The sequence below is a fragment of the Aptenodytes forsteri genome, unplaced genomic scaffold, assembly GCF_000699145.1.
Source record: "Aptenodytes forsteri isolate BGI_AS27 unplaced genomic scaffold, ASM69914v1 Scaffold93, whole genome shotgun sequence".
NCBI classification, from domain to species: Eukaryota; Metazoa; Chordata; class Aves; order Sphenisciformes; family Spheniscidae; genus Aptenodytes; species Aptenodytes forsteri.
The window spans coordinates 3182421-3204246 of record NW_008794665.1 but is presented as its reverse complement, the minus strand read 5'-3'; the positions used below and the strand labels follow the sequence as shown (position 1 = coordinate 3204246).

The 21826-nt window shown below is 43.6% G+C and overlaps 1 protein-coding gene across 1 annotated transcript in view; it reads left to right on the top strand.

Annotated features, from left to right (window-relative positions):
* UNC5C (unc-5 netrin receptor C) overlaps positions 1-21826 on the top strand; it is a 112258-nt gene that overhangs the window by 78368 nt on the left and 12064 nt on the right. Inside the window, exons 8-12 of the mRNA XM_009273613.2 lie at positions 3052-3243; positions 4516-4860; positions 7726-7813; positions 16885-17053; positions 19421-19654. Coding sequence (XP_009271888.1) covers positions 3052-3243; positions 4516-4860; positions 7726-7813; positions 16885-17053; positions 19421-19654 — 1028 coding nt within the window. The remainder of the gene's footprint in view (positions 1-3051; positions 3244-4515; positions 4861-7725; positions 7814-16884; positions 17054-19420; positions 19655-21826) is intronic.

Sequence of the window (21826 nt, the reverse complement as noted above, 5' to 3'; positions counted from 1 at the left end):
TCCCCCCATCACGGATCGGCTCGGCCTTGGCCAGCGGTGGGTCTTGGAGCCGGCTGACATTGGCTCTGTCGGACATAGAGGAAGCTTCTAGTAGCTTCTCACAGAAGCCACCCCTGTAGCCCCCCCGCTACCAAAACCTTGCCTTGCAAACCCAATACATCTGGTATTTCAGCTAAGGTAGCATTTACGTGATAGTTAATGTCTGGAAATTTCGGGAGGAGGTATGTCTATACCTGCAATTGGGATAGACTATATCTTCATTAGCAAGCAGCGCAGCCAAGCAGGAAGAGCTATGTAGAGCACAACAGATGCCGAGCACCTAAACTCAGCATTTCTGGGAGCTGGGGATTATTACTCCGGTCTGCCTGTAATGTGGTCCTGTGCATTAGGCACGCGCCAGGAGTGCATTTTTCTAGTTTCATTTCACCTGCAGGGAGTCCCCGGCTGTGCGAGCTCCTCGCAGTGCGATCCAAGGAGAGGGGGTGAAATTCCCTTCAAAAGCACTGAAGGGAAGGTGATGGAGGAGAGGTACCTGCTGTCTTACACCGACTCTAATCCCGTCCCTGACAGAGACTCCCCCGCATACTTTGGATTTGTCATTTACCTTTCCGGCAGGATGGGACTTGGAGCATTTCACTCGTTTCCCATATGGATGGAAAGCAGCTGGGAGGTGCTTAGCGAGTTCATAGGGCTCGTGCGAACTAAGCAGCTCCAGCGTGCCGTGCTGTAGGAGCTGCAGAAAGGAAAGACAAAGGAAACAATCTCTCTTATTTATCAGTTCCGAAATACAGCTGTAAATTGTGTTATGATTTTGTCGATATACGGTGCTTGCAAAGATTTCAAATAAATAATGTTATGACCCCAGGGGCCTTATTGATTTTGTAATAATTTCAAAGAGAAGCCACTCAGTTCCCCGTTTGCTGACAAATTCTTTGCTCCCTGAGGAATTCCTATTGAACATGTATTAAAGACAGGATAAAATAATTCCAGGGAAATAGAGAGAGAGGGCTTTGTGCGTGGACTCTGCTCAGCAAATGGGTATTTAACCTCTGACCAGTGACGACAGGTCTCCTTTAGCTCTATTAGATCAACAGCAAGCTACTATAATTAAATAAAAAAACTGTTAGAGCCTCACCGAACATGTCCTGGGAATTAAAGCATATGGCAGGGATAGGGAAAAAAGACTTTCCATATGCTAATGACCCTTGATGTCTGAAATAAATTAGATCCATTAGAGTTTATGCTCAATAAAAGAAAGACTTTAAGCACTCCAAAGTTAGTGACTCGAGACCGATTTTGGCTTAGAAATTCAATCTGCCTGCTTATTAATTCTTAGTAAGACTCTGGAGGAGACAGGGGATGCAAAATCATAATTCTGTGCTGTATCAGAATTTTAAAGTGCCATCAGTTTCTTTTCCTTCTTTTTTTTAATTAAACCATTTTTTATGCTTCCCTTTTTGTTCTCCTCATTAATTTGATTTTGTTCCCATTTTTGTTTAATTTCTTTCTTTTTAAGGTTTCATTTATCCTATTTCAACTGAACAGAGAACCCAGAATGAATATGGATTTTCTTGTAAGTTTAATGTTTGATTTTACGTTCCTGGATGCTAATTTGATGCTGTTCCTTGGGTCAAGCTTTACTGTTACGCCAGCTCTGTGTGACTATGCAAAGAGGGACCTATCTGGCAGAGTAAGTGGCATGCTGCTTGCTTGACAGCAGTCGCAGTGTTTCTCTGTCAGCGGGTTGACACAGAATGATAATGGCCCTTATGCACGAGGAAAATGGGAGAAGATGCTGCCTCAGCGACAGAAACTGGAGAGAATGAACCCCCTTCTCATTAAAATTTCCTTAGCAAATGGAAGAAATGTGCTGGAGAGGTAACTTTTCTTTGAGCTGGAACTCGGAGATCTGCTTCCTGAACCGCTGAGGAAAAAAATATGATGTTTCGAGGCTGGTACATTGAAGGTCTGATAGCTAGGAGCTTACAGAGATTGATCAGTCCCTTTCAACATCTGCTAGCTCTCACCTCTGCGCTGGAGGGCAGCCTGGCTTAAATGGCTAGAAGGCAGGGAGCAAAAAAGTAAAATAAAAATTATTTCACATGTTTCAAACTAACAAAAATGGGCTACTAAAAAAGTCTTATTTGTTTTTGCACTTTCTTTTTTCATTACACTCTCTCTAAAACTGGGATTCTTCACTGTATAGAAGCACATCAAATTTTGGTCATATATTCAGACCTTTCAGAAAAAAATGTCTAGTGGATAATGATGCTAGAGATTAGCCTGGAATTAGTGCCGAAGATACGGTATAAGCAGCTAGTAGAAATATCATAGCCATTTTCTCACAAGACAGCTCTAATAAATCTGGGTTCCTTTTTGTAAATTACCACATTATTTCTTGTGCTTGCTTTGGCTTTTATCCAAATACAGATGTGTTAATGCCAGTGATGAGAATTCAGTGTTTGATTCTCTGCTTTACTAGATTAATTTTTTTTTAAAGGGAAATGGATGGAAGGGAAAAATGGCTTGACAAATTATAGTTCAAAAAAAAGCAAACTCAAAGATACATCCTGATATTCCAGGTATTCCATAGGAAATTGACTTTTTGGGGTTTTTGACTTCTTTTTTAATTAAAAAATAAGGCTTCTGAAGTTTAAAAACCCACAAGATTTTTTTTGTTATCAGATGAACCACTAAATACCAATATTATGACACTATGTCACTAAGGCATACTATTTTATTTCATAGGGTGAATTTGCTTCATGAGACTAAGTCTATAACGTGTGTTATGCTTAGTAGTTCACAGCCTGGGTACTAGCTGGATGAACGAGTAGATGGGGAAAGAGTCAGAACACAAGTTAGAGAGAAATCAAAGATCATTTTCCGTCAAAAGGGCATAGACCTGTTATATAGCTTTGGAAATGGATTTTAAATTAACCTATAAAAAAGGTAGTAAATATCTGCAGGAAACGAGAATAGTAAGAATGTGTTTTCTTGAAAGTCCCTGTGAGGAACACATTTCTTCAAGGTTCCTGGCGTCTCTCCCTCTAGCTGCTCCTGACTCAGATGATGTTGCTCTCTACGTTGGGATCGTCATAGCCGTGATCGTGTGCCTGGCTATTTCCGTGGTTGTGGCCCTGTTTGTCTATCGCAAGAACCACCGTGACTTTGAGTCAGATATTATCGACTCCTCGGCGCTAAATGGGGGATTTCAGCCTGTTAACATCAAGGCTGCAAGGCAAGGTTAGTTGTCATTTCACTCCATGTTGACCAATTTGGGGAGATGCTATAAGGTTGTGGTCTCTTGGGCTGCATGAATGATATTCGCTGGATGCTTGTTGGCACTTCATAAAAGGGAGAAAGATTATATCCATTTGTTTCTGATGGTCAAGTGCTCAAAACCCACGTTGGCGTTTTTCAGATGTGCTCAAGAGCATAAAGCAGAGGAATTTAACTTCTGAAGAGAGAGTGTGAATGTGAGAGTGAAACACAGAGACATTTAGGGAAATACAGGTCCAGCTCAAATTTAAATCAAAGGCAAAGCTCTGACAGAAACAACGGAGGCAGGATTCATCACAGGAGTGATATTACAGTACAGTAATTCTATCACATCTTCCTACCCTTTGTTTCACTAATAGCCTTTTTTACTGTGCCCCGTCTCCACAGGCATAAATAGTAGTTTAAGAAGTACTGTACTTTCAATAAACAATGTAGAAGACGTAGTTGCGGTAGAACATCATTTAATAATGAGCATTTTTATCACTGGTGCATAACAGCTTGATTATTTCCACACTTCATTGGCCAGAAAAAAACACTCTAAAGTTAGTGCTGGCTTTTTCAAGACCCATATTAGGGCTGTAGAATTCCTCTTTTTTCCCGATATGTGTGCAAAAAGAATAAATCAAAGTAAGAGTTAAGATGACAAGAGAGTTGTCATGTGGGAAGATTAGCAGAAGTGTCATTTTCTTTGCTGGGGATACTTTTAAAACAAATCTCCAAAGAGTGTGATGCAGGTACTAATCCCCCACTGCGGGGAGTCATGGGCATGATGACGTCATAGGTTTGTTCTGGCCTTTATTTCAGGAATGCTATCGTTAGGCCAATTAGAAAAATGGGTTAATGATTCTCACTTAGCATTTAGGGAGGGGGTATTAGTTAATAAAACTAGATCTACTGAGTATGGAAAACATCTTGCCCTGAATAAGCGTGTCATACTGGAAATCTGAGTGCAGCCTGGAAAAATAATCCCAGTGAAAAATCCTTAGAGCAGAAACGTGCTGTAATTTTGTATGACAATTAGATTCCATAGCGGCTGGGGCAATACGAGCCCTGGGAGTTTGCTGGAGAAATGCATGGAAAAGGAGACCAAGGTCAGTCTGCAAGGACTTTGCGTATCTTAACCTTTGTTATGAAAAGCAAAATGCAAAATGTAGAATGCAAACCCAAATCGTTACCCAGAAGAAAGTCATCAGAATAGAGAAGTAATACGGTTCTTCCTTCTCATCTCCAATGCAGACCTCCTGGCGGTACCACCAGACCTCACTTCTGCTGCAGCCATGTACAGGGGTCCTGTTTACGCCTTGCATGATGTCTCTGATAAAATCCCAATGACCAATTCTCCAATCCTGGATCCGCTGCCCAATCTGAAAATCAAGGTTTATAACACTTCTGGCGCAGTCACTCCCCAGGATGACCTCTCTGACTTCTCCTCCAAGCTGTCCCCGCAGATCACACAGTCTCTGCTGGAGAATGAGACCCTGAACATGAAAAACCAGAGCCTTGCTCGGCAAACAGACCCGTCGTGCACCGCATTTGGGACCTTCAACTCTTTAGGAGGTCACCTAGTAATTCCCAATTCAGGTAAGTGCTAGCCATGTTGGCTTTAAGGCTCAGTTGTTTTGTGTTTTTAAGTGGACTTAACTTGCTTTTATGCAGGAAAAAGCAGGGTCACTCCAGAGACTCTGCCTTTTCTTTGTTCAGAACAAACAGATGTTTTTTACCCTCCATTTAGGTCTACCAAAGTATTTCAAGTATTCTTTTCCCAAAGTCCTGGCCACCTTTTTAACAGAATATTGCAGGGCTCTTAGCCACTTTCTGAGACATGTGAGGCTTCAGAGCTTCCCTGTGTGAAGTGAGATTCAACATCCTTGACCTTTTCCTTTCATGCAGCTCTGGAAAAGGGACTCCAAACCAGAAAGTCTCAATGTTGTCATCACACATAAAAAGGACAAATTAATTAAAAAACAAATTGGTTGTTCCACTTCCAATTCATTGCAGACTGTGTGGTATTGAAGCAGGACAGCAGAATACTAATTTTTGGAAGGCTTTTTTTCCTGCACACATTACACACCCAAGGAAAATAAGGCCCAAGAGTGTCTTTTCTATATTTCTCTCCTTGTTATACATATTGTCGACTTGTTTTACAACTAGGAAAGACAGGGACTGAGCAGCGAGTGCTTTTTGATGTAATTACAAAGTGCTGCTCAGTCTTTCTCATACGGTATGAAGCCAGGCTGCCGGGCTTCCTTCAAGCCACCCAGGCACCAGGAGGCAGTTTCAGAGTATCCAGAGAGCTCCTGGGCAGCCTTGGGAGAGCTCGGTTTCCACAGCCAGATATTTTAGGAGGGCCATACTGCTGTTTGGTTCCTAAATGAAGTGTTGACGTTCAAAGGAAGTTCAGCACCTAGATGTTCCCGTGGGTTTGGCGTGCTAATGAAGAGCAACATTAACATCTGAAGTGGGGTTGAATCAAATGCATAAAACACTGGATGTGGGGAATATGCAGGCTATACAGTGGTCATGAGTCCCCCTGCCCGGTTTCTCTGGAGCTCTGAGTCCAGGTAGGACCACAACACATGTGAGACCACAACTTGCTGATGAGACAGCTCAAGGTCTCACAGCTTTTCTGCCTTCCTCCCTTACATCTGGTGGTCAGTTCTTGGCCATTTACAGCACGGTGCCCTGACTGAGGAGATAGTGCCTACCCTTGTCTCTTGCTCTTTTGCTGCATCTTTTCTTGTTTGTTGATGTTATGGAGAAAGTAAAATGCCTAGGTGGCCCAGGACCTAGGTGGTTTGGTCCTTCCGGGACGCAGCCCCAAACTGCCCAGGAAGCAGCCAAAAGTGGTCGGTGAGCAGCAGCCCTCCTCTCCGAGCTACCGTGGAACAGGGGGCAAAAACAGCTATTAAATTTAGGAGCCTGAGTGAAAGCTGAACTACTTAAAGAAATCTGGTGCTCACTGCTGAGCAATGTTGAAAATTCATGCTATACAATCCTGGATTTCACATTTCTCTAAGTAGCAGCTGAAGGTAGATATTAATACTCAGGTTTCTTATGCCATGGTGGTGCACGTTGTCAGCGATGTCTATTAGTCACATTTAATTCACATACATTAATACCAATTTGTAAAGAAAAAAAATGGTTATTTATTGCTGTAATGCCTTCAAAATGATTAAAATATGTTTTGTAAAATGTATCAATCTTTCTACTGCTACCATGTATGCCTCCGTGCTGCTTCTAGATGTATGTATATCCTCCTAGTGATATGATCAAAGCCCTTCATTTACGCTACGCCTGCCCTGTTACAGCTGAGAACATGCACAAGTGAGGTTGTAACAGGCCTGTAAATAAACAAGTGTCAGAAGGCATTCATGCAAAATGCTCTCCTAGCTAATCCCTCCCCTTCAAAGCCAGGTATGGGACTGAGCCCCTGTACACCAACACATGGGAGGGCACCAGCGTAACCAAACCATGTATGCTGAAGAGGAGACGGAGCTGTACAGTTTCTATAAAGCCTCTCTTGTGCATTTGTATATATGTAAATAATCTGCCTGTAGGTTTGTTTTCAGCTATGTAGTAATAACTGTATTAAGATCCTTGCTGCTGATTCCCAGCTAATCCACATCTGCGAAGGCAGCTGGCTGAGACATGTCCAGCAGAGTGAAATAGCTGGTTCATGTGCCATGTTTGTCGTGTAACGACAGGACCCTCTGTTTTCTAGGGACTCGCTACATTTCTGAAATGGCTGTAATGTAAGAACAGTGTTTTGTAATCAAGTGTGCAGCTAATCAGCACTGAAAAGGGCACAGAGCATATTTGCCCACATTTTTTTCAAGGCTGGATACCCGGATTTTGAGCCACTCTACAGGACTAGGCACATTCAAAATACCAAGAAGCCCAATTTTGTCTCCCCGGTAGTCTAATTAGAAGCTGAGTGCATTGAAAGACAGGATGCCAGTCGCAGAAGCCATCTTTCAGAAAACAACTAGTTCTTGTTGCTTCCTGGGACAGTGCTGCACTGCCTTTCTTTCCTGATTTTAATTAAGTAAGAATTGCCTAGGGAGAGATGTCCCGTTACAGCTGTTGGAAGTTTTAGTCAGAGCTGTTCGTTTTTCCATCATTTTACGAGGTAAGCAGCAGCGTAACCGTCTGTCTGCTCTTTAAATAAGATAAAATGGAAGGGAAGAAAATCCTCTTCTCCACTCCCCTATTTCAGTGCCGATGCACAAGAGGAATAAGAACAGACCAGCTGACCACCGGAGATGCCAGGATTGCAGTAAATACTTTTTCTCCCGAGTTGCTGAGGTCATTTAGAATCTGCTGGCGAGGTTGGGTGAAAATCTGGCATCACAGGCTTCATCTTCTGCCTCTCCTGTCACTGCTCTTCACAGGCCCACTTGCCTTTTTTTTCTCCATTTTATCTTTTGTGTCTCTTCTGTTCTGCAGGAGTAAGCTTGCTGATCCCAGCAGGGGCCGTTCCACAAGGGAGAGTCTATGAAATGTATGTGACAGTTCACAGGAAGGAGAACATGAGGTAAAAAGACTGCCTTTATTTGCTTGTGCATTAACGGAGGGGCAAAATGTAGTAACTAAAGACCTGTGGTAATATGCTTATGCAAAGTCAACTGCATTGAAGCTATTTGCTGACTTGGAGCTAAATGTGAGCAAAGCCAAAGATAAACTTTGCCACAAAACCAGCTCAGACTTTTGCTTTTCTAACCAAGAGTTGCGTTCTGCAGCAAGCCCTCAAGCTGGGGGGGATGCTGAATCATAGCCAGAAGTGAGGAAAATGTGCCAGTGTGAGTTTGGTGCGGCGGAGAAGGTGTGAGGTAATCTCTTAATAAAGACCTGTGCTGCAAAGGAGAAGGGAGCGGAGGAGCAGGGTGACAAATCAGCTAAGCAGAGGGACAGGTGCCGGAGCACCTGGCTTGGAAAATCTCCTCTCCTATTATAATGAAGGTGAATTTTTATCTTACCCTTCATGGGCTCGGCTAGTCCATGCGGTGAAGAGGATGGAGCCAAAGCTTTTGGTGTCCTTCACCCCTCCTTGCTACCGAGGTAGAAGTAAGCAAGTAGTTGTCCTGCTTAGCCCCAGGCACAGCACGCCGAGGGCCACCCAGAGCCAATGTTGGGATGACTCCTGTTGTTCTCACCTGTTATCTGCATGCGTGGCCAATTCATACTCTAGATCTTAATGTCTACTGAGTGATCGGGCAGCCTTGGCATCAAAAAAGTTTCTGAAAACACCAAGATACCATTTGAAGCAGTTTAGGAAGACCTAATGAAGAGAAAGGCGAGATCTTAGTCTGCAGAATGGACTCATGTGCACAAAGGCTGCATGGCAAATGTGAATCTAAGCAATCATTACATGGTACTTTGCCTCTTTCCCCTCCTCATAGCTAGATACATTTTTTGGCTCAGCCCCTTAATGGCTTTTATTATGTGCTAAGCCACAGCTGTTTATACACTGCGTGATATTGAACACTATTCTTTAGCTTGGTAGTCTTTCACCCATGCTAAAATAATCTGCTTAAAGAAAAAATAAGTAAATCCTCCACCCACCCTTTTGCATACATTATTCATCGCCTGCTCTTTGAAAGCAGCTAATTGCAGCTACAGAAAAAGTGTCTCTGTTCATATCTAGTATTGATTGTATTCCTATTACTTTTGGCTGTGTTTTAAAGACACTTATAAACAGCATTGAAAAAGGACTCTTTCCTGCAGAAGGTAAAAAAAAAATAAAATCAGGGGGCATCCCCTGTTATTCAGCTTGCCTCCAAATCTTCCTTTTTAAAATATCTAATTCTTCCAAAAACATTTTATTTCATTCCTAGGAGGAGCTATATGTGCAATTATTTTCTTTCCAGCCAGTTATGGAGGGAATCCCTACCTCCTTATTCATGCAGCTGTGGACAACCAATGTCACATGCTAGTCTGATTTATTTTCTTCAAGGGTCATAAAGCTTCCTCTGCATGCTTTGTGATAGCTGTTACTCAGCAGGTCACGCAGGGGATAGAAGGATAGGTTAACCTGTATTGGGAAAAGCATGCTTGGAGCTGTGCTCTGCCAAACTAAGCAAGTGTGCTGAAGTATGCCTGTAGAAGTGAACGGAAAGGTGTGAATCCTCACTAATCCTCACTTGCAATGAAGACCTTGAGAAGTGATTTCTTTCCCTAGGAGAGGAGAGTAGAAAGCGGGCTGCGCCATCGGGGCAGCAGGGCTCATCCCATCATGGTGGTATTCGCCTCCTGGGCACACAGACCCCAGCTGCTTGTTTGATTTATGGCAGCATGCCAGGCTCTTCATGCTCATGGAAACCAACCACTTCTAGGACATTTGAAATGGAGCTCATCGGGTGTTGTCTAGATCACTCAGAACACAATAGTCACCGAACAGGGCTTAAACACTGCAGAACTGTAACGTCTTCCCCCGTTACCTGCTCCCTTTCCCAGGTGCCCAGGAGCAGAAGGGGGTGGGTGGCACCCAGCACCCAGCTGTAATGGTCTCCTGCTGCACGACTGTGTTACCAGACACTTTGCTTTCTGTAGCAGAGCTGCAGCTTGGTCAAAGCCTCTTTTTCTGACTGTATGGGCCACAGATGTTGCTTCATATACTTGGAGTCATACGGGTACTACAAGTTAGTGTGCAGCGTAATTATCTTTTAAATCCGCTGCTGCACTCTTACAGCACTCCAGCGGAGAGTGATAGTCCACAGTAAGGACTAGCTGCAGACATTCACTTTTGTGGCCAAGCAGTAACTGGAGTGTGTTCAATAAACCCTGTGAGACCCTATTTTCATGTGCACTGTGTAAATGTGTATGGATTGAAAAGTCCTGTCGTGTGTTGATGTAGTTTGGAAGGGGACATAGAGGAAACTATAAAATGGGTGTTATAATCAGAAATGAAGGCAGGCTCTTTTTCTTGATATACAACCGCCATTGAGGTGAGAATGTGGTCCCTGTAGCGCTACCCTAAATGGAATCAGTGCAGCCACAGAAAGGCGTACCATCACAGCTCACATATCTCCAGCAGCTTAAAATTTAGCTCACACTTTGTTTGTAGAAATATTAAACAACTTCTGAACAGTCAAGCTGAAACAGGAAATCTGTTATCCCTCAGACTCCTGTGAATTCCCCTTTTCTTTTCCTTCGTTTTCCTCATACATTTCCCCAGTTAGTCTCTGAAACCTGTAGTACAGACATTTGAGAGACTTCATAACCCAACATAATAAGTGTTGCCTTGCAGATTGGTTAGGAGAGCTTTCCGAGACACTCTATTTATTCCATTTCATATCCATCAAAGCATGTGACGGCAGGAGGGTCACCCTAAAAGCATTATCTTTCTGCGGTGAATTGGGGTTCTGATGGCTTGCAATAAATACTACTTGGAGGCAGTTGTTTTCTCCAAGTGTGTTAGCGTGCTTGTGGCTCAGTGGGTTTTCTCTTTTTCTAGACTGATACAGTCTGGTTTTCCTGTTCCTGCACTGCAAGCTCATCCTCATTCTGCCTGTCATTCAGGGCAGGATGGATGGCAAGCAGCTACTGGGCTCTGATCCCTGGCTGGCGTGAGAGATTCATGTTGACCTCGTGGAAAGGTCCATGTGCTTTGTGAAGTAGCTACAGTGGGGAAAAGGATATCTATGTTTGTGCACATACGTGTATGTGTTTGTATATAGATATATATAACTGAAAAAATGACAAGCCTATGAGAATATCTGCAGGTTTCTGTCTTGAAGCTCATTGGCTTTTTCAATGGTGATCAGATGCTCTCTCCCTTAGTCTGGGGAAGTATCACTGACTTTGAGATTTGCAAGGAGGGGTGCCTTCCTGAGCTGTGGTTTCAGCTATAAAATAAACACGTTGTTGTGACCAGTACCTGGCAAGAGCCTGTTCCCGTGAGCATCTGTGAGAGCCTAGGTCTTACACAATTTAGGATTAAATAGCATGAGTGTAAACCTCCAACCTTCAGGATTTTCTTGACTGCCTCAGGTTAAAAAACAAATTTAGCTGTGAGCTAAATTAGCGGAGCTGTGTGCTTCCTTTGGAAACATTTGGCACTGGTCAGTGCTAGACGGGGTCTGGGCCTTGATGGACCACTGGTTTGATCTTGTGTGGCAGTTCCCGTGTTCCCGCATGAACCCCTGCCGAGCTTGCACAGCTTTAGGTGGAGCTACTCTTGCATACTCTAATCAGAGGCAAGAGCTGCACTAAATATGGCACAGTGAAGGACACTCCTGTATAAGCCATCACACGGGAGATGGTGCAAATGAGAGTGGATCTCGCCGTGCCCATGAAATGTGACAACCCTGAAGAATGGAGCAAGCGTCCTGAAGATCTTCATGGAAGACACACACAAATTGCGCAACTTCCAAATTAGCTACCTTGAAAGAGAGAATAGTCGGGTGAGCCTTGTCAGGATTTGGATGAGTGGCTTCACAGTGTATGTATAGACTTCATATTAAAGTCACGCAGCTGATCGATGAGTTTGATCCAAGGAGCAATGTTGCCTTTTTCACCAGTAAACTCTAAGCTTAGTGATGTGAAATAAAAGAAATGGAAGTCTTCCACATTTTGTTTCTCCACCTTCCTTCTGTATCTCAGTTGCATAAACAAAATTACTTTGCAACTCCAGAAGACAATTTCATGAAGTGCCAGTCATTATAATGGAAAAAGTCAAAATAAAAAAGACCAGAGCATGAACAAAAGGGGAAGAAAACTTTTCAGATCATTTTCTTTCTAAAGATAGACTAGCAGAAGAACCAGGGTCAGTCAAGAATATTAAGTTTGAAACTTAAGAAGGAACGCATATTAAAAATAAAGCCCCAGCAATGAAAGGAGAAATAAAATGTCTTCCCTCTGACTTTTGGCTAAGCTGTGTAGAAGGGTTGCCATCTGTTGCTATGAGTTAGCCATTCCTCTTTTCCTGCTCCATCCTGTGCTTCCTGAGCTGCTGTGATTGCCTGCAACATCTACGCACGGTGCCAGGGAGCACAATGTAGGCCCACTGAGGAGCAGAGATTTCTCTAGTTGTGCTCACATCTGCTGTCTGACAGCTACCTTAATGAATATGGTCTGGCTTATTACAGGGAGACGGTTTTGAATGAGTAATCCCATTAAAAACACAAATTTGATTGTGAAGGGACCAGATATAATGAATAAAAGTTTGTTTTTTTTTAAATAAAAGGTGACTGTTCTTGATAAGCGGTGCGGGATGGAACGAGATCTAAAAATATCTGAAGACCTTTCAGTTACTGTTAGTGCCTTTTAATAGCAATGCTAAACAGGGGATTGAATTTTAGTCTCAGTCAGATCTCTGTAAAACAAAAACATCTCTTTCGCCTGCAGTGAAGTGACTTTAGAGTCATACTAGCACAGCTGAATGCCCAGTCCCATGTAATAAGTCATCCCAAGACTGCTGCTTCACTTCAGTGAAGCACATGTGGATGGGGTTTTTTGGGGTTTGGGGTTCTTTTTTGGATAACAGCCTGAAAGTAGGTTCTGGCCCACAGTTTTGAAGATGTCTGCTCAAAGATCTTTCTGCTTTAGAGGAGATAACTCCCTTGCTCTGTATGCTCCCTGGTGTCTGTGTTTGTGCTGGATTTCCTGCGATCTACAACACAGAAATTGCAATATTCGATTAAAACAGGCGCTTGTCTAGGCCAGTGTCTTGGCTTTCCTGGTGCTGCATCACCTGCTCCAGGAGAAGGTAGAAAATTGCTCGTAATGAATGACTACACAATAACCTGTCTTCAGGGGAATTTGTTGTTTACTAATCCCATCAATTAGTGTTGGGTTTATGCCTTGAAGCAGAAAGATTAATATCTCTTGTATAATATATCTTGTCTACTGCATCTGTTTCTGTTCTCATTAGCTATAGTAAGGCATAATCCTTTTGTCTTAAAATGGAAATTAGAAACGGTGAGAAATAAGAAAAGAGATTTTTGTTCCTTTTTCCTGTCACTTGTCATAGGGTACCTCTCTGCTGTATGTGCCATTGTGTGGTTTAGCCTCATTCCTCTGGGTTTCAGGTGTTTATTTCCGAGATCTTGCTGTGGTCCCTAAACACCCTGCTACCTGCAGTCACATTAGAGCTGGATAGGAAAGGGAATATCACCTCAGCGTGCTCTGACATGCCTTGTCCCATACAGCCCCAGAAATCAGATTTGCTTTTTGCCACTGTGTCACATTACAAGTTGATGCCTGCTGCGTTGCAGTAAGCTCACCTGAGATCTTTTTCACTTTTGTTGCTTTTCTTTGCTACTAAATAACTATGTGTGGAACAACTTTTCCTCTGGAAGCATGAGCTGCTGTACAATTAATAGGATTTTATTTCCTGCCCATATTTTTACCCTCTTTGGATCTTTTGCATTATTTTCTGGCCCTCATTGTTACTTGCAATGATTCTTTATTTACTGTTAACTGTAAATTTAATGATTGTGTTGCTATTTACATTGCCTTCCACATTGTGAGTAGAAATCCTGGCCTCACAGTAGTCAGGGAGAGGTTTAGCACTGACTTCAATAGAGCTGGGATTTCACCTATTCAGTGACACTCATCCCTGTTTCACATCACTTGAGAACTTCTCTGCAACTCATTATTTCTCAGTTTTTAAAGGCTTAAAATAGTTAGGTCACTTGCAGTCCCCAAATTGGTGGAGAGCTGAGGTGGGTCAGTATCTGCATAAGTTGGGTGGTGGAGGAGAGTCATTGGGACCAGCAGTGTTCCATAGCTTTGTGGTGCCAGACTCAGATGCATGTTTGGTTGGCAACTGGGGGCTGCAAAGTCAACTGCCCTTGCAGTTGGCCCATTTTTCTGCTCTTCACTCATCAGTGTCCTGTATCATAACACCCAGATCAGGAGCATGCATATCTCATCCACTTGGCAATAAATCTTGTAAGTCTGGTGAGAAAGTTGCTGTTTACCAACTTGGGGAAAAAATACTAAGCCTATCTATTTTTTGCATGTCTTTTGTATGCTTGTATCTGCTTCCCACCTCGCTTGCTGACTGTGCGGTCTGGAGCACCTCCCGAATTCGTGTTCTGCATCATTTTTCATACTTGTGCTAATCGGATATAAAATGTTGCGGCGCAGAATCGTGCCCTCCATCAGAGAATTTAACAGCTAACAAAATTTCATCACAGAGCAGTGACTAAACTTAAGTTTACTTTGAGACAACTTTAGGCTGTATGATTTATCAATACCGTATTATTTTAATGACCTTTTGGCTTTTTTTAACTGCATGCATCAGTGCTCAGATTCTTGTCGATTTTAACTCATTTTTCACGTAAAAGACACTGTATGAATTTTTTTATGGCAATCATGATATATTCCCTCCTATATTCTTTTTGACTGCTGGTTTTGTAATTCAGTCCAAAAAACTATGATAACTTGTATTTTTTTCCTTCCTTCTTCATGGGTCAGTAGTCTTTCAGATGAAGTTAGGTTAACTAGATGGTCAAGTCTATAGCTTGTCATAGCTGTAGCTTTCCAGACAAATATTGTAATTTTGAAAGATCTTTCTCATAAGACATTATGTTTTTTGAAATTTCTTGATTTAGACTGTAGGAGAGTGTTCAAATATCCATTAATGCACAAGGTAGATGACCATTGAAAACCACCACCACACTGTGAGCGTTTTTTAGCTTCTTGTTGATTCTTATGAAAAAAACCTGAAGTAAATGAATCTGAAAAAGAAGCAACATTTTAGTCAAAACCTGCTCAATTATTTATTCAGTTCAGTCTTGCAAGAGAGTGATCCCTGCTCGTCTTAATCTGAACCCAGAGATCCCTACAGCATGCAAGAGGAGCTGGACTAGTACCTAGTGTTTCATTTCTTTTGTGTACTGTTTGTTAGGCTAAAATAACTGGCATAATACATGATAGCTGTCCAGATTGTTATATTTTACATCTTTTTTAGAAGGCAGCTATCGCAGCTGTTTATTTCCAGTCCACAGCTTTTCAGAAACAATTGTTAAGTCATTTAGTAAACTCCTCAGTTAATTTCCACAGATGCATATCATCTGGATTTACTGTTTTGCATAGATTTAAATTTTTCTATGCCAGACCTTTTTTTTCCTCAAATGTTATAAAAGCCTCCCACAACATTTGTAGCAACAAGAGACACTTTTCAAAAGTGTCTTCATCCCACTTTGAAAAAGGATTTCTCAAAAGTTTGTCTTTCATTTTCTGTGGGATTAATGGATTATTCAGGGAGAATTAAGGTGGGCAAAATTAGGATATGCCTGTGGACATATCTTTGCAGTAGCCAGAATAGGTGCAATAAATAGGATATCAAAACAGCTTCTCTCCTGATTTGGCCTCCTTGTAAATGTTATCTAAGATTACAGCTACTTTTTTTGCTCTTTCTTTTGGTAAATGCAAAGACTTGCAGAAATAAACAGTATTTAATGTTGTCTCTAATTCCACTAAGACCAATACAGATGTAAATATAAGGATTTGTAAATGCAACAAGGGATTGAACCCTTAGCCGGAGCAGAAGATGGGAGGTCCTGTGGGCAGATCTGGAGTTTAAGCGCAGATCACATTGAACACTTTTAATCTCCAGCTTGCTGGTTTCTGGATCATGAATTTGTCCTCTGTATTGTTTAGGGAAGCAGTTGATGAGGCACATTCAGCTGTATTTGTCATACACCAGATGTCGGGATAGTTAAAGGCACTCATGCTTCCTCTGATTTTAAGCTCCTCAGCAGTTAGTCTGGGATAGTTTACACATGCGCACACATGCACACGCATGCACGGGCACGCACACACACACTCTCTTGTTTACAAACTACAGTGTATGCAATGCGTCCTATATATTTATGTGATTTCCCATATCACCCATTCCTAGTGGCTGGCCGCAAGCGTGCTGGACAATACCCATGTTTTTAACTGAACAGCTCTGGGTTATCACTAGAAATCTCAGGCTTTGCGAGTGTGTTTTGCCCTCTGCACTATTCCTTACCATCCCTTCGCCCTTTCTCCCCCGCCACCGGTGACACCTGCTCCCTGCAGGCATATTTGCAAAAGCCATTCTAGTAGATCTGAATGCCTTTTAAGTAAAATGGAGTATCAGTGGGTATGGTGATGGCTCTGAACCCAAACTACACATCTCAGATGTGCTGTATACCACTTACGAGGTTTCAGACGTGCTCATTAGTTCATTCTCTTCCTTTGTTCTTCAATTTTCTCTGTCCAGACAGTAAATAATTCTCACATGTGGTGCTTACAAGAGCCACTGCTCATTTTTGTGTGCTGCTAAGTAACTGCCAAATGCAGCAGTGACTGCATTTCGGCAGTGGGTGAAATGACGCCTCTGCATATGGTCTGCAAGGATCCTTCAGAGTGGGGGGTGCTTAGCAAGTGTGGTCTATAATTTGCTGCCACCTAAACCTACATTTTGACAAATGAGTGATATTTGGCAAAAAAAAAAATAAAATTGGGATTTGGGGAAAAAAAAAACAAAAAACAAACCAAACCCACCCATTCTTTGCTTGCACAATCTTTTCATTTTAAGAGAAGGATTTTTTATTTTTACATATCTGAATGTACCTTTTTGCCTTTTTCAACTCACTTAACATATCCATCTTACTGTCCTGTTGTTAGGCCACCTGTAGAAGACAGCCAAACTCTGCTGACGCCAGTGGTGAGCTGCGGCCCGCCAGGAGCGCTGCTAACCCGGCCCGTCATTTTAACCATGCACCACTGCGCAGAACCGAACACGGAGGACTGGCAGATCCAGCTGAAGCACCAGGCTGGCCAGGGGCCTTGGGAGGTGAGGCTCCAGAGCTCCATCCTGTGTGCTTACTCTGTGCAGGGCTCTCTGCTAATCCTTCAGCTGCCTTTCCGAACCAGGATGCCTGTATTTCGGGTTTTCTGTGCGAGATGCATGGCTGCTGCGGGCAGGCAGGAGTACACCAGGTATCTAAGCTGCCCAGTGCCTATACAGAGATGCTGTCTTGGGGCAATTTGGTGCCTCCTAGTTCTGGCTATTTTCCATTAAATAGCCTTCGTCGCAGGATTTTGACACTTGAGCTTTTGGTCATGGCAGGATATTGTGCCAAAGTCACAGAGAGAGAGGGAAGAGAAAAGGCAAAATAGAAAACAACAGCTGAAAATAATTTCTGACTCGATTCTGCAAGTAAGAAAATGTTTTTTACAGAGTAGTTTGAACTCCCCTGGTTTATAGTCTGTTTTCAAAAAAGTGAAAATAATGCTGCAAATGAACTCCTGCTTCAGCATCAAGACATCAGCCAGCTTAATAGAATTTATAGGCCTTACTTTTCTTTTCTTTTTCCCTCCTAAAGTGTTGGTGGAGCATCACTTTGATTCAGTTCATGCGGCCAGGATCCAACTCTGCACCCTCTTAACTCGGGACCTGCACAAGTGTTGCTGGGCAATGCAGGCTTGGTGGGAGCCTGGGGTGGTTCCTTGCCAGTAGTGCAGCAGGAGGATGCCCTGGGGCAGGGTGGCAGAAGGATCTTCCACTGTAACTGGAGCATAAAGTAATGCTTTCAGCAAGGCTGGGCCATGCTGGCAGAGCCTTCCTTTCCAGCTCTGTGCTCCTAGGTACCTGCTGCCACCAGTTTGGTCTCACATAATTAATTTGGCAAGGGCACCTTCTCCTACCGGTAGGTTTAATGAGGGCAGGGTGGCTTTTGAAGGCAGTTGGGCTGACAGCAGCAAGAGTGCTATGTCCGGCATTGCCTTCTAAAGGCTCTTGCTTTTGTCCCCTGCCTGTAGCACCGGCTCTTCCTCACACTGGGAAGGAGTATGCAGCAAACACGGGTCTGTCTCGCCAACTAATCTGCACCCCACTAGCCTGATTCTTGGCACTGCACATATGTTCCTTATTTGTGTCTGTGTGTTACTGGCACCTCTTCATTTTCTCCCCCGTCCTCCTCCTGCCCTTGACAGAGCAGTTGCTCCTCCGGCTATGCACACACTGGTGCCAGCGCAGCCTCCGCAGCATCCACAGGGTCCCTGGCCATTGCACCACCATCTTCTTCCACCACTCAATTCTGGAGCAGCTCTTCCAAGCTGAGCCCCACATGTGCACGCCCACATGCATACACACACGTGCACACACACGCGCATGTATGCACGCCCCTGCAGCATCGCTCAGGGCCAGTGCCTCCTGCCAGAGCCAGTTGCTGGCGTGGACGTAGGGGGGGTGCAATCAGCTCTGCAGCACCTTGCCCTCCAGAAGGATTGTGCCACCCCTGCAAACATGGCATGTTTGCCTTTCCTGAGACTAGGGGGCCTGAGCTTAATGCCAAATTTCAGTTGAGCCCACGCTGCTCAGCTGCCAGATGTGTATGTTGTGCTGCAGACCTGCAGGCAGCACGGGTGAAACAGATGAGTTGTGCCGAGCATCATGTGGCGCTTGGTGGCTTTGCAAGAGGTGTCCGTCATCCACTGCTGCCTTTTCACTTCTGCTCTCTCTCAAAGCCATTCAAAGCACCTTGTGTTGCGTGCAGGATATTACACTCAGGGTTGAATAGAGAAATTAGCAGGGGAGCTGTTTTCCTTTACGTGCAGGGTGGGGAGGTTGTCTGTATTCGGGCTGTATTGTATTTTTTTTCTTCACCCTGCAGTGTCATCACGGAGGATTATTCTGATGAAGCAGCAGGTGATATTTCATGTAGATGTGGCATTCAGCCATTGTAGAGCTTACTTCCCTTCCTTGAGTTTTTATAACTCCTTATTGTCATGCTTAGGAAGTGAAGGGCAGTTATTTCTTCAACACGCCTGCGACTACTGATGTTAAATAATGGTCACCGAATGATTAGTTCTGCAATATCTTTTTCAATAAAGTACTGGTGATATTTTCATTATTTGCCTAAGCCCAGGGCTTTAAAAGCTGTTGCAGGGCCCGGAGGCAAGAGTTACAAGTCTTAGGTGAGTGAGGACAGAAGGAGGTTTCTACCACCAGCATCACCACCAGCACCCCAGAGAAATCATCCCCTCCCTGTGCTTACGCTGGAGAAAAGCCAGAAGCAGGAATTTTAAATCTTGATTAATCTAAGGTGCAAACAGCAAGGACTTTGTGCATCATCCAGGCTTGAAAGGGGCATTACTGTCTCAAAGGCGAGCAGCTCTGAGGGGCTGGGAGCTCTAACTTGGCCTCTTTCTCCCTTAGGATGTGGTGGTGGTCGGGGAGGAAAACTTCACCACTCCGTGCTATATCCAGCTGGACCCGGAGGCCTGCCATATCCTGACAGAAACCCTCAGCACATATGCCTTGGTGGGACAGTCAATCACCAAAGCAGCAGCCAAACGTCTCAAACTGGCCATCTTTGGACCGCTGTCCTGCTCTTCTCTGGAGTACAGCATCCGGGTCTACTGCCTCGATGACACGCAGGATGCCCTTAAGGTGGTTGTTGCTCTCTCACTCACTTTCCCACTCCCTCTCCAGCTCTCACAGGACTGCAGTCATAGCGGTGACTAGACCCTCTGCTCTGTGTATTCCTGCTTCCTGGGTTATTTTTCCAATTAGAAGAGCTTTACAACAAGCTTCTGTTTTACAGTTTAACCCCCACACGCTATAAATTGTCCTTTGCATAGGGTTCTCACAATATTTTCCGCCCACCAGCCTTTCTCCCTTTGTTTACCTGTATCATATCCTGAATCCTAAGATTTTTGCATTATTAAAAGGCCATAAGGTACACGGGGCTTCATTCATTATTCATGTACTTTTAATGCTAAGTGCCAGCTCCCCAGAGATGGGGAAACATATAAATGCTTCTTTGTAAATAGTTGATAATGATAAAAGAAGCTTCTGGGCTGTTAATCACTGCCTGCTTTCATACTGCTTTATTACACCTCTTCGCATGCAGCTTTTTGTGTTGGAAATTTGCAACTAAAATAAACCAAAGCTGTTGCTATCTCTAACTATATAACCTTACTCTCACTGCGTAATTCTGGTATGCACATAAACACACACTCACTACATACAGATGAGCAGATAGATAACCATACTTGCTATTTCTCTTTAAAAATACCTGTATTTATACATATGGTATCTATAATAGATGCACTCATGAAATATGTAGCTCCAACTGCACATGTAAGAATGGAGGTTATTAAAAGATGGGGTTTTTTTTCTTTAATTGTAGCCAGTGCAACTTCCCAACTGCCTCTTTGCAGCAAAATGAGTTCAAAGCCTGACTCTAAGCAGAGTCATCCTGGTGCTGTATATGCTTTTGTTTCCTCAGCTCTGCATGGGAATTATTGGGATTCAAACCCACATACACTGGCTGGGAGATGCTTGTGTTTTTCAGAGCAGTGACTTCCATCACTGTGAATGCACACTCCGTTTTCCTCCCCAGTACTATCTGATATCAAGGCCTGCCTGCCTAGGCTTTGCTGGGGGGATACTCTTTCGCTGTATGTAAGAAAGGCAGTAAAGTATAAGGGTTGAAGCAGGCATATTGTGACTTCAGCATGGTGTTGTCTGTATGAGCCCTGGGAGCTTGGCCTCTTGTCAATGCGTTGGTGTTATCAGGATTTTAGAAACAATTATTTTCCCCAGTCTGATTTCCCTTTTGTTTTTCCTCTTTAAAAAAAGTGAAAAGGATCTTTTGTAGTGATCAACCTTCAAAAGTCCTGATGGTTTTATGCCTGTGCTGCGTAATACAATTTTCCATGGGTTCATCAAGACCTGAGGTAATAATAAGTGACTTGGAAGGGCCTTGGACAGACAGCTAATGCAGTCAGAGCTGGTGGAATCCAATTAGGTGTTACTCAAGAGCTGTTGGTTTGTTTCTAATAGACTGTGGGGAGAGTTGTGAGGTAAAGTTAATCCGATTTGGTGCGATAGTGGAAGGGATCAGGAGAGCTGCTGGGCAACACGGAGGGACCATCTTTCACCTGAGAAGCTGCAGCCAACATTTGTGAGAGGAGCAGGCCAGTCCGTGGGCTTCTGCTGCAGGTAGACCCCAAAGCGAGCTTGTAATTTGGTGAGGAAAGGTGAGTAAAGTCAGATGGCCACCATCCCACTCATACTTACTACTTTTTTACAGGAAAGTACCTGCATTTTAATTTTCTTCTTTTTGGCACATCTACCCCAAGACTGGAAGGCCACCCATGGGGTTCAAGACCCAGCTATCTGGTGGTTTACAGGAGGACAGGCACATGTATTTGCTGGCCACAAACTCTTATGAATGTATCAGTTGCACTTCTCTGGAAAAGAAAGGTCTGGGGAAGAAGGTTTAAGAAAAACGAACCCAGTAAACTAGTTGTAGATCACAGAATCATAGCATCATAGAATGGTCTGGGTTGGAAGGGACCTTAAAGATCATCTAGTTCCAACCCCCCTGCCATGGGCCAGGACACCTTCCACTAGACCAGGTTGCTCAAAGCCCCATCCAGCCTGGCCTTCCATCCAGCCCTTCCAGGGATGGGGCATCCACAACTTCTCTGGGCAACCTGTTCCAGTGCCTCACCACCCTCATAGTGAAGAATTTCTTCCTTATATCGAATCTAAATCTACCCTCTTTCAGTTTAAAGCCGTTACCCCTTGTCCTATCACTGCATGCCCTTGTAA